The 13,806-nt window shown below is 37.8% G+C and overlaps 1 protein-coding gene across 4 annotated transcripts in view; it reads left to right on the forward strand.

Moving 5' to 3' along the window:
• Window positions 1-1,860: 1,860 nt before the first annotated feature.
• ptprz1b (protein tyrosine phosphatase receptor type Z1b) overlaps window positions 1,861-13,806 on the forward strand; it is a 59,361-nt gene continuing 47,415 nt past the window's right edge. For 3 of the 4 annotated variants that reach the window (XR_001424746.1, XM_015030567.1, XM_015030568.1), the window contains exon 1: window positions 1,861-2,252. Coding sequence is in view for 3 of the 4 variants with exons in the window: in XM_015030567.1 (XP_014886053.1) it covers window positions 2,189-2,252 (64 nt within the window). In the remaining variant the exon portion in view is untranslated. The remainder of the gene's footprint in view (window positions 2,253-13,806) is intronic. The other variant, XM_015030569.1, reaches the window with a different exon arrangement.

Consider the following 13,806-nt stretch of genomic DNA (forward strand, 5'->3'; position numbering starts at 1 on the left):
CCGGCAACCCACAACTGTGTACTCCATGGGAATCCTGAAGTCCAGCCGCTGCCAAATCTCACTCTCATCACAAAAAGCCCGCATTGATTCAGATCCTCTTGGCTCACATTCCTGCATCATTATGTGGTACTGTTTCAGTTTTTTCAGACGGTTCACTCTGTGTGGTGCACAGTTTGAAGGTATCTTTGAAGTCGTATTACCATTCCACCATGGCTCTTCTACTTGCCTGAAGTAACACCCTGGAGTACTGATGCCGTCTTGGTTGGTTCTGTGGAAAATTACAATGCTGCGCTTTCTAAATAAAAGATGAATCAAAAAAGTTTCCTACTTTTACGTTTTTCAATTTCCCACAAACCAAGTAGCAGAAGCAGCAAACTTGTGGAAGAACATGCTCTGGTCAGGGAAGACTGAAATTAGACCTTTTGACCGTCGTGCAGAACATTAGGCGTGCTGAAGACTGACACTACATGTAACCCTGAACCTTCCACCTCCACATGGGAGTGAAAACTTGTTGGAGTGGATGTGAAAATGGATGGAGCTTAATTCATAGCTATCCTGGAAGGAAACTTCAGCCAATCCAAGTTCTCAAAAGCTCCTTCTCCACAGGCGTGGCTTTAACCGGTTCTTCCTCCTCTCCTCCCCTAGTAGACTATTAGCAGGCATTTCTGTTCCTGTAAATCAAGGCTAAAAAGCCACCTATTTAGAGTTGGAACATTGACCAACATATTCGATGTGAATTGACGATTTTGATCATGGCACTCAAAATGTGACGTTTGTTACTGGTTTTTCAATTGGTCACTGTACGTTGTTTTATATTTTTTTTAATTTTTGTGTTTTTTGTATAGGACTTTGAACTGCCTTGTTACTGAAATGTGTTATACAAATAAACTCAACTGATTAATTGATTGATACATGAGCCGATCCTTCTGGAACCTGAGCAAAAACGCATGACAAAAATGCTAAAAGCAAAGGGTTGCACACCTTTTTGTATCATGTTCTTTTGTTGAGGTAGTTAAAATAAAGGGGAAATGAAATTTCTATCAATCAATCAAGTCAAGTTTATAAAATTACCCTTTATAAAGGGTAATTTTATTTATATAGCACATTTTCAGCAACAAGGGAATTCAAAGTGCTTTATAACATAAAAACACTTTACAAAGTTGTAAAGAAAACACCATACAGTCAACAACTAAACAAACATTACATTTTGACCAGTGCCTTCACCAAAATTATACACATTTCAGAAAAAAATCTGAAAGTTCAATTTGCATTTCAGAATTTTATTCTACGTTTGTTCCTTTTTTAATGCCCAGAGTACCCTTTGGCTTTATTTAATATTGTCTTTTTATCACTGCTGTTTTAGTTAATCTATAGATGTTTCTATAGTGCAGAATAGATTTTTTTTGCATTATAAAGGACTATTGGCTGTCAACCAGATGATTAATATTCATCATCTTAGCTTAGGAAAAAATTAAAGCATTTATTAAATAACATTTGCTGAAAGCTTAATTCATATATATATATATATATATATATATATATATATATATATATATATATATATATATATATATATATATATATATATATATGCGCCATTGTTTTAGGTCATAGCCTTTCATTATAAATGGAGAGAAATACAATTTTGAGATTGTAAATGTATGTAGTTTATTTTAAACCTACATACATAATTGTTAGGATTCTAGTAACATATAGTCATGGTAAAAAAAATAAAATAAATCAAGACATGCAACGATCAACCTGTATGATATAATATTAACTGTATTTATAACAGGCTGTGTGAGCGACAGGCAGCCAGTGAGTCCCAGCCGCTGCAGATAAATGGGTCCCTGCAGGAAGATCAGACGCACATTATAGGAGCGATTCACTGATTTCCGTTCAAGGCAGTGGGCGGCGCGCGCGCTGTCCGTCTCTTTAATGCGATGTACGTGAAGAGCGCGAGTCCGCAACCGTCCAGCCAACCAACCAACCTGGCGGCGCGCGAGCCCGCTCTCCTTAAACCAACCCAGCAGAACCAAGCCTTGCTGAGCCAGTCTGTATCGAGTCCGTCCCACACACAGAGGACGGGCTCAACGATGTGACCTCTTAGCACATCCGATAATTAAAAAAAAAAAACCGAAAAATATTTTTTTCCCTCCCGGCTTTTTACGTTGAGCTCATCGACACCATGGACTCTACAGCTCTGAGAACCGATGTTTGCATCTGCCAGCTGCTTCTAATCAGCCACATAGGTAAGAGAATGAACTGTTGCGGTGGAGAAAAGAAAAGAGGGGATTGAAGGGTTTAAATGTCTTCTGACTGACATGTGACGATATGAACGCGCTTCATTTTGAGCTGCGCGCGTCTAATGAATTCCCACGGACATCCAGCGCACTTTTCAGATTGTGCAATCGTCGGTAAAGAGTCGCTTTGTGGATTTTAATTCAGCCTCATTAGAATGCGCAACAGCTATATTTATGCAGGGATAGTTTTTCTTTTTAATTTCCTGCTGAAATATTTTTTTCCTCTGCAGTCTGTCATGCAAATGAAAGTCTCTGGGGTCAGTATTTCTGAACGAACACTGTGAATGACGAAAAAAATGTGATGTTCTGCAGAGGGACCATGTGCAGGACTTGAGATGCTGACTGTAATCTTGGTTACCGCAAATATTATGTTTGAAAAAGAAATCTAAAAATAAATAAAAAGGTCTTTCTAACAAATGACTCTTTTTGTTCCACCTGAATACTTTGTGTCTGTATGAACTATTGATGGTTAAGTCTGAAGAGAGGACTGGTTTCAGACTTTGGTAACAGGGGGCAAGGTGGGTGTTAACACTGAGGAATCAACGTTATACAGGTTAATTTCTATTCAGACAAAAAATGGACAAATTACCTCAAGTTAAATGTCTGTGAGAACCTTTGAGTGGAATGTCTAGGGCAGGACATTTTTGAACTATATAGAAACCTGCTGCAAATTTGTTGGGTATTGTTGTGACTGCTGACATTTACATATTTTACAATATACTTTACACCTGCTGCTGTTCCGGTTACATCTTCTGAAGGTGGCAATAATATGCCTGACGGCAATAATTTTGATGATGATGGTGATTCATTTGTAATGAAAGTGGTTTGAAGTCACACTTGTATCTTTATTGTCAATATTGCTACAATAACTTGCTGGAATAATCAACAAACAATGTTATTTTTTGTGGACAATGCTCTCAAAACTATAATAAACCGACAGAAATTATTAGAAAAGATTAAGGATTCTCATATAGTTATTAGGGATTATCATGAGACGGTGGAAAGCATAAGAAAACATCCGAAAATATTCCAAAAATATTAAGAAGTTGTGTTTGAATTATCCAAATAGCATCCCTAAATCTTCTGGTGGTTAGACCAAACAATATGCTCAATGACCAATCAGGGACGACCTTTTTAAGTATCACTGAAAAAAAAATTGACAGTGCAAACTGTCAGTGAACAATCCAACGTTCATGGTTTTTGATTGCAATATATTTGCAAGGCATTTCTGCTAATGTAAAAAACAAAAAAAAAACCAGTTTCTGCTGTCTTTGTCTTTTCCATCGGTAGTAACATCCAGTTGTTGATCATGTGACTCGTGATGCTAAAAAAGTGTTTCCTTTGTCATTTTGTGGAAAAGACTTTTTCTAAAAAAAAAACAAAACAAAAAACATGAGTTTTTTTTCTGCAATTGGTATCTTTCCATCAAGTGGATTTATTTTCATAATTCCAATTTGTACTGTTATATGGTTGGTTGAACGCATCTGCTGTGTGTAATTTTTAGATCGTACATCATAGCAAACCTGACTCACTTTATGTTGATAGTCCAGTCACTGTTCAAGTGAAAAGCTGAGTGATTGTGGTTAACCACCGATTGGTTTGTTGCTTCAACTATATTTATCTTTCTATAACTTTTTTCCCCACAGAATTTAAAATCAACTTGGAAACACTTTACTCTCTCAAGTTTTTTCATCATCTCCCAGTTTGATTAGAACTGGGAGAAATCAAAGTGAAGACGCTAACATACTTAAAACTCCCTCCTAACAAGGTTATTTGATTTATTTTGGCATTTCTTTTAAGGAGCGCCAGAAGATAAAGAGTATGACGTTCTGCCTCGGAAGACCAGATTAGGCTTTTTCATGTCCTCAACTGGCTTTGATGTGATTTTCTGTGATCATGTTTTACTCAGAGGAAACCAATAGAAACAAGACCCAAAAGAACTGTAACATACGGTAGAAATATGCCAATGTAGAGAAATGGAATGAGTTAAAAGATGCATCATTGCAACCGCACACATCCTCATTTTACTGTCTTCTAATCGCTTTCCTCTATGTCTTATTTGCTCTCTCTCTACTGAAACGAAGTGAACCCGATGAATACTTCTGAAAACACCGCCTGTCTTCCAGTAAGCCTGGACTCCAAAGGAACAAATTTTCATGCCTAACCTCCTTCTCACACTCTGCTACATACATATAAATTGCTGTGATGTTATGGCTGCCATCTCTGGCCTTGTTTCCACCAATCAGCATGTGCCTCTCGCACCGAGGCATATGCTCTTCAGCATGGTTCCATCGACACACCACGGATCTCTGTTGCTCTAGCAGATGATGCCCGTCAATCTGAGTGTGCGGTTCAGCAGGGGAGAGAAATCATGACATGCTTTCCTTTTTTTCTGCAAGATTTTACTTTAAATATTCAGTATAAAAAAAAACAGAGTTCTGAGTTCTTTGAATCCAGCTGCGTTCAGATTTGAAGCTAATCTTCTTGAGCTCAGCATGGTTGTTGTCTATGTGGTACTTTCTTCTAATGTTAACGGCAGACACCAGCCTTCCATTTATCCCACAATATGATTGCATTTGATGCTTTCTACTCATAATTGCATGTGTTAAATCTCACCAGTTGAGATATGTGTGAATACTAAGTGGAAGCTTCTAAATAAAAGACAAAAGGCAGAAAAAGGACTAACAGGAGAGTTAGGGCTTCTTGCCATAGGCTAAAATCTACAAATGAGTTCATTCTCATAATTTTAGGATGGTAAAAACCAAATGCTGCTATATTGATTGATTAGGTTTTGGGTTTGTGAGTTGTAAACACAACTCACAAACCCCAAAGGAGGATAAAAGTAGTTGACAATTGTGCATTAAATCTTTTTCTGAAAATCCAACAACCACCTCAAGTGACTGTAAAAACATTTTTGCAAAATTGGGGAAATTATTATTTTCAGATGCAATACACAAAAATGTTGATAGAAAAATGACCACTGATAATTCAACCCATAAGTTATTGGTGTGGTTCCAGAAAAGCCCAGGAAATTCAATCTGTTGTAAGAATGGATTCTCCTTAAGGGTGGCTCACTGATATTGAGTGTCCATACAAGTCCTCTTTATCTATCAGTAGAGAAATTAGCCTTACAGACAGAAGTGGTCTTTGATGTTGTGTGTTATTCTAACCTTATTATGTTCAGACTAAAGAGCTCCACAGTCGTGTTAACAGCCTTTGAATTTTATGTTGTGAATAAAAGGCACCAGGTTTCTTTTTAAAATACTAAGCCCATAAAAGCCAGCGGATGGGTGTAGAGATATTCTGATTAGTGTAGCTTTAGTGTTTGGGCCAACATTGGACACTGGATATTAGCTTGTTGGACAAGTACCACATTGGCAACTTGCAAGCATATGATGTTGGTGGCCATAGTTTTTGCAAAGTAGACACTCATAAATACCCCTCTGGTGACAGTTCTTACAAGATAAATGATGCCCTCTTCGTTTCACTGAGGGAAATCTGGGCAAAGTGCCACCAAACATTATGTCAGGTTCAATGTGACATGAGCAATCATATGTTCTGCTGGTGGGATGCCATCTGGCCGAGCACTCGATCCAGAGGGGGCTCGTCCGGTCGACATAACGGGATGCCGGATGGTGCAATACTAATTGGCTACAAAATAGTGACACATGCTTCCGGGGCCCCATAGCAAAGCAGTGTGAGTAAATCCATGAATTTATTGGAAGAGCGATGACATAACTTGCAGTCAGATACAAATCACAAGGGGTATGGGAGTTCACATCCAGCTGGAAGGTTGCCTTACAACCACTTTATAATTATACTTGAATGAAATGGCATTTCACTTGTCAGAGTGGTTAGGATGTCTGTCGGTGTTTACTTCTACGGTTCTTCTTAAATGCCCTCATGAGCTATTCTAATGCATTTTGTCATATCAGATCCACAAATCTGAATTTGTTTTAATGTGATTTAATGTGGACAATGTCGATTGGGAGTCTTGTCAAAGCAAGTATATGGATATTAACGCATATTGGATGCAGAGTGTAATTTCTCATGTCCACATGTATTCTCAAATCTCCACTTTGGTCTGAGTTTTTATAAATAAGTGTTACTAAACTGAGCTTTTGAGTGGATAAAAGGCAGAAACGCATAAAACCCAGATATTGCGCTACATGTGGACTAGGCCTAAGAAAGGCATAGAACCTTCACAAGATGTTAGAGGGAAGTGAATATAGAAGGTGATCTTCCAGCAAATTAAAGTGTGCTGAGAAGAATTGTTCCATTTTCTATGATCTATATCGTTGCTCCCCATTCTTGACTGTCATTCCCAGTTCGTAGTTGCAAATCTCTGCATTTGTATTGCTTTTCACATCCCGTCTTGAATGAATACTCCACCCAGGTGAGGTGCTACCTGAGGATATATGCTAGTTGTTGAAATGCTTTCTGCTGAGTAGGAATGTCTCCTGCTGGGGAATGAAACTCAAGTTTGGGGCTTATTTTACACAACCTACCTAACTTCAAAGCGATAACAAATCATCCCAACATGATTGATTCAGATAGTTTTCCTAAAGCCGCCTTAATGTTGGCTTTGAAGAGGAAGACGCAGGAATGCAGAAAGTTTTATTCTAAACTTGGCTACATCGAAACTCTTCTGAGTGTCAGAAAGATTTAACGATTTGCACTACATAGAAACGTCTGTGTTCAAACAGCACTCTATTACATACATTGAAGATGAACAGTGAATCCAGTGGGATGGTTACCACAGAGTGAGGATTGCTAAAAAACACAGATGTTACTCTGAATAATTGATTGCCTGCTTTCTTCTTTGATATTTTATCTTCTTTTCTCCTCACTTTCTCGCTTTTCTCACTGTCACTTTTTCATCTGGCCTCGCCATCTGAAGCATTATATTCATAAGTGCTCTCATTCTTTAATCCATTTAGCTGCGGTCTGGTCTAACTTTAGCGGCATACGGTCATGGCTATTTTAGCAGACGGTCACAGCTATTTTAAAGCTGTTCTGTGCCATGAAGATGTCTTGATCTTTATGCTGAGGCGCCTGGACAGTGAAGTGGACTCTGTGAAACACTGATCTCGGTACTGTAATGGTAGATTCTTTTAGCAAAGTCAGAAAAGTGTGACAAAGGAGAAAAATAGTTGTTTAAATGGCAATGAAGGTTCTTTTCATATGTCCTGGATAGGGCCCAGAGTTTAATCCTCCCACAGTTTTAAGAGGCGGGGTCTATTGGGAGCTTTTTAGCCTGTGCGCTTTTACAAAAGTTTTTTTATTCAGGTTTCAGGAACTGACAGTCTGACAGGACAACCCTTTTGCTTTCATATTGTCTGACCGTGACATCCGCCGCGCTTGTCCTGTAGGCATCACGCTAAGACTGTGGGATGGGGCAAAATAGTACAAGGACTAGGTCATTAAAAATTATGGCGGCAACGTATGTAAACACTTGCATGAAACATTTGGCTAACAGCTGTGAGACTCCTTGTGTTGCGATGCTGCTACATGCAAACTAGCGTGACTTTTGTGATGCGAATGAAGTATTTCCTTTGCAGTTTTTCGAAAAAGAAATCTTGATATGGCTGAAAAACTACCTCAACCTAGCGCAAAAACGTTTTAACGAAAAATGTGAGTTTTTCGCAATTGCTGTTTTTACATTAAACATATTTATTTGTAATTCCAATTTGTTCAATTGAGCAATGGTCAATGGAAACACAGTTGTTAGTTTTAGCTACACAACTAACAAAAACTATAGTTAAAGTTTCTTAGTTCACATTTTTTAAATTAAATATCAGATACCAATAGAAAAATGTAAAATAGATGTTTGGATTTTTTAAAAATACTCAGATAATCATACCTTAATCAAGACTTTAAAGATAAATGTTGGGAATAAATGTGTTAAAACTAAAGTTTTCATTACAAAGTGCCTGAAAAGTAAACACCAGGTTAAGAAATGTAATTTATGGTAATTATTAAATTGATCTCTCTTACGTTATATTATAGGTACGTTTCCCAGCATGGTTAAAAAAAAAAATCACAATATCCTTTTTAAAAGACTAATTTCAAATATGATTATCAAGTCGAACATCATATTTACAGATTTTCACATTCTTACACAATATGAACCAGTCAGTCACCTGCTGTAAAAAGAGCTGCCCAGAATCAAAGCCGGACATTTTACCTGTCTTTACAATGAATATAAGATCTAAACATATGAATGTTGTCAGGAATAGATAAAGTTTTAGGGAATGCATCTCAGAATTCAATCATTCTAACACGGTTTTCATTTTAAAATATTAAATCAGTGTCATATTTTCAGCTTTTAATCTGCTGAAAGGTTAATCCTGCATTAACCTCCACTATAAATCAAACCTTTTAACCAGCAACACTGGATAACGACTCACACTATGCAGCATTTCCTCCTTTGCCTCAAACACGGCCATATTGTTGCTTTTTATCTGCAGGTTTTCATCAGGTAAACCTAATGTATAAATAATGCTTTGCTTCAGGCAACTGGGTGGTTGTTGTGAGTAACTGAAACACTGCCAGGATCCACTTATTCACCCAGAAAATGTTGGTGAATGTATACAAGGATCTGAATACCAGTTTTATACAAACTCCTGGCTTTTACAGGTGCATACAAAAAATGTTTGTTTCTATATAGTGACACTATCACATTTCCTAAATATACCTCAAAATGGAAATATGGACTTAGAATTTTATCTCGTTTTTTTTTTTGTACTATTGTGATAATAAAAAAAATCCAATTAAATAAACAACAATTTATACACTATACAATATATCACAAATGTTTGTAAAAACAGACTGAATGCCTAGGTGCTTAATTTTATATACCTGTGGCCATGGAAGTGATTGGAACGCCTGATTCCAATATTTTGGATGAGTGAGCAAGTACTTTTTTCATAATTAAAGAAGTATGCAGACTTCTCAAACTGGGACTGAAATATTGGTGATGTACTACTGGTTTGAGAAATCTTTGCTCTACTTAATAAATATAAAATATCTATATATTTTACGGTTAACTCCACCCAATGCAAAAGAACGGATCCAAACTCTGGGCTCATCTGATGCAACAACTGGGACTGCTTGATGAAAAACAAAGCAATACCAGCACTGTAAGAATACAACGGACAAACTGCTAGCCACTAACAATGCCAACGTTAGCATTTCCTTCAGGACTTAAAGCACCAGTTCACAGAATTGTTTTTGTTTGAGTCTAGACTGCTTTTGATGATCTCTAATTTAAAATTAAATTTCCTAAGAACAACATATTTTTTATAAAGATTTTTTTGTGCTTAATATTGGATGTGGTGCTTCTTATATGAATAATGCGACAGGGAATTCAACCCACTGAAAAGATAGGGAAACTGATTTTCATTTAGAGTTGAGTCTGACATTAACTTTTGGTATCCTGATTCTCACCAGCAACCAGGTTGCCAACTCATCACATTATCAAACATTTTTAAAATTTGCTGTTTGCTTCTATTGCTACCATGGGCAACTGCCCATATGGCCAATATAAAAACTGACTACACCTCTACTTATAGTAACTACAATAAAGTTTTTATAATCAAATAGCATCAGTTTTGTGGCAGTTCCAATAAGAATTTCATTTAGTTTGAATAACTAGCGAAACAACTCCGTTGTACACTGAGACGAGGGATTAACAAAGAAACCAAATACTTTTAACATTTACATAAAGGAAGCAGCTAGGCATGGGGAGCAGAAAGTTTTCAGTAGAAAAGAATGATGGCAGGATACCAGAGAACAAAAGGTGAAAAGGAGCAGAAGAGTGAAACTAAGTCGCTAAGACCAGCTCTCCGATGTTCAATCATCAAATGCCAGCTCTCTCCCCAGATGAGGAAGTCTGTCTGAAGTTCCATTAGCTGACAATGGCTGTCTGTGTCTGACTGTGCTCACATAAAAAAGCTACTGTTGTGTTTTTTTCTTCCCTTTGGCACCAAGGATTGAGACAACTTCACTACCTTTTAATCTACCCAGATGATGATCAGCGGAGACTTCAGTGCATACGTCAAAATCCAGGATTTCTAAAGAATACCATCATTGTCCTCCAATGCTCAAAGACTCTTTCAACAGCTCTACTACTGTTAGTGAACTTTGAACTTAACACTGCAGTTTAATTGTTGGGTCAGACTGAACTTTTCCACTTTGTGTGTTATCAAGATTTCGTGTGACAGAAAAACACAAAGTAGGACATAATTGTAAAGTAGAAAGCACATATCAGCTTTACAAAATATATTGCTAAAAGTTAGGGATGCATCGATCTACTTTTTCTCTTGCGATACAGAAACTGATATCTTAGGTTTAGTCTCAGCTGATCTTCTGCCAAACTGATACAGAAAAATGGTTGAATTGACTTAAAACGTTTATTTTTTTTTAAACACAGACATAAATGTACCGATCTATAGATATTTATTTGATAACTGCACCAGCACAGCACACTTAAGTACACCAACACCTTCACAAGCTTGGTGAAACTTGAAATAATACAACTTCAGTTTGTTCATTCAGTGAAATTAGGAGTACAAAAGTCAATGTAAAATAAATAATAAGCTGAAACTGACAAAAACAATAGGTTGACTACCTTGGTCGAACATGTAAAAATAAATTGCAACAAACCTTTCAACTGGTTCAGAAATGAGGAATTCTAAATATAATGTAAAGTCATTTATAATAAATCATGATGTTGCTCAGAGCACAAAGCATAGAATTAGCCTGAATAGATCTGCTCATATGGATCTGGCACATTGTCAACGATACCTGATCTAGAATTCTTTTCAATATCGGAACCAATACAGATATTAATATCGGATCGGCGCATCTCTACTAAAAATGTCTCGTTGTGGTCCTGATATGCGAGTGTGCTGTTTGTTGTAGCTCTGGCTGCATGTTGGAGCTCACTTTCAGATTCAAAGTTGCACAATTGAATTTTAGGTATCAGTGTTGAATCACCGCCGCAGTTCTGCTAGCTTAAAGTCTCAGCTGTTGCTTTTCTGCTTGCTGCTCTGGATTTGTGCCACAGCCCCTAATCCTGCATGTTAGGTTGGTTGGACTGCATTCAGGTAAGAGTGTGTGTGTGAATGGTTGCCTGTCTAGTGTGTGTGTGCTTGCTGGCAACCTGTTCAGGGTTTACCCAACTCTTGGTTGCTGAGTGCTGGAAGAGGTTCCCAGGCTCCTTTTGTGGCATGGCAATGATGTGGCCAACTGAGATGCCAATCCTTCGCCTAGCAACAGAAATATGTTGTAATTTCTGTAAATAAACGTGGATTTTTTGGGTTTTGCCAACATTGTTTATTTCGGTGTCATATTCAGATGTTGAATTTTCTTTTTTATGTTTTCATCAACAGTAAAACCCATAAGACTTTTCACTCACTCTTCACTCTTGTGGACTTTCCTCTTTCCTGTTGAGTCATTGTAAGAGTGGGCACCCAGCTGTAATTGTAGGATTATTCACATGAGGGCAGAATGGTAAATGATCTCGACCGGCAGTTAGCATAATAGTATAATTAATAAGCTTCTGAATAAGCGTGGTAGTTTGGAGGGGTTCTATAAAAACAAAATGGCAGCACCAGTTAGATTATTAAAGTTTTGTTTGAATGAGCCACAAGATTTCTGGAACCATGTTCTTTGGACAGAGGAAACCAATGAAAAGATATTTGCCCATAATGCACAGTGGCATGTTTTCTGAAAACCAAATGCAGCACACGCATCTCATAGTGTCCAGCATGGTGGTGATAAGCTGATGCTTTGGCTGAGAATTTAGATTTTTTTTGCCCTGAACTCCTTTGTATACCTATTCTATAATCAACATAAAGACGTCTTTCCTACATTTATAATCTATCCAAACCATTGCCGTGACGATTTATAATTGATGCCAACAATTACATAAGTAACATCTCATGTCCATGCATTCAGACTTCATGGTGCTACACTTTTGTCATTTTGGTCTCTCAACTGCGTTGAGGGTATCTGTTCTTCTCACAGAGTTTGACCCCGAAGCAACTGTCTGTATTGTTTCCCTTCTGCACATTGTTGGCTTTGTGGGGTTTATTTTTGGCACAGCTGTTGAGCATTTGTCACACTTGCGGTAAGCACAGTCCCCCCAGCTTCCAATTTTTGTACTTTTCACAGATGGCCAACCTGTGACCGGCTGTGGACTCTGGCTGAAGGGAATAAACGGCAGAATTTATGCCAGACAGGCTTTATGAAATGAATAAGTTGGACTTTATGTTGATTGCTCGAGGATATTTCACAGTTGTCCTATTTTTAAAAAAATATTTAAACATGTCTTGTCCAGCAGTGTGACATTGATAATTGTTGTCTGAGTGTCAAGGTGAGGCCCAACAGATTTATTTTTACAAGCGAAACATTAAGCCTCATGATCCTCCACTTGATACAAAGCTTTAGTAGAAATTGCTTTGGGTTTACAGCAAATGTAATAGAAAAGTTGGTGGTAAAGTAATAAGGGGAAAAAGGGAGAAGGGTTTAAGAGTAGAGAGAAAAAACTTAGAAGTACAAGGAAATATGAGTCAGCACCCTGGAAGTCTGCTTCTACACCTGCAGAAAGAGGGAAAAACGACCCCAAAATAATCATTTACAGCAACACTGAGATTTAGCAGCAGGCAGAACCAGTTTGGTTTGATGGAGGAAGATTTTCTGTGTTCTGGTCATGGAGGGAGCTCAGAGGAACAGAGCAGAAGTCAGCATGTTGGCGCAGCATAAACCTTCTTCTCCTTCTGGGAAAGTTCATTAACGGGCTGCGAGTGTGACCAGAGAGTGGTCAGAATCTTGATCAACACCCCCTCTGAAGCTGACCCCGCCTCCTTCAGACTCAGACTCAGGCCTGTGAGTGCATACATGTGTCTTTGTCTCATTGTCCCAGGGTGTGCGTGTCTGTGTGCGTCCATAATAGTGAGAAACGGAGGGCATGACCCGAGGTGGAAAACAGCGACGGGATGGGGATGGTTCTGTATCCATGGTGATGGAAAGAGTCGGAGTAAGAAGCTGACAGGAAGTCTGAGGTTTCTACACGCCATTGTGCGGCGAGGGAGGGGGGGTTGAGGGGGGAGCTGTTTCTGTTTTCTTGATACTGCGAGTTGTCATGGAAACACATCTAATGGACAGCATGTTAAGCTGATGCTGTAGAAGGGCCCTCTCATAGATTTCCTGTTTATACTTTTCACACTTTCTCAAACTGTCAAATTTTAATATCAAACAAACACAATCGGAGTAAACACAACGTGTCCTTTTTAGGGCTGCAACTAATGATTAGTTTAGTAATAAATTATTCTGGCAGTTGGATAAAAAAAAAAAATTCACATTATACACTTTTAATTTAACCGCTTTAGCCTTTTTCGTACAATATTAAAAATACATTAAAAGATGCAAATAAATAAATGATTCTGTTCCCTTTTGAATAAGAAAATAAATATTTTAGTTCCTAGAATGAAATGAC

This window comes from Poecilia latipinna, unplaced genomic scaffold (assembly GCF_001443285.1).
Source record: "Poecilia latipinna isolate Pla-1442-1.1 unplaced genomic scaffold, P_latipinna-1.0 Scaffold186, whole genome shotgun sequence".
Lineage (NCBI taxonomy): Eukaryota > Metazoa > Chordata > Actinopteri > Cyprinodontiformes > Poeciliidae > Poecilia > Poecilia latipinna.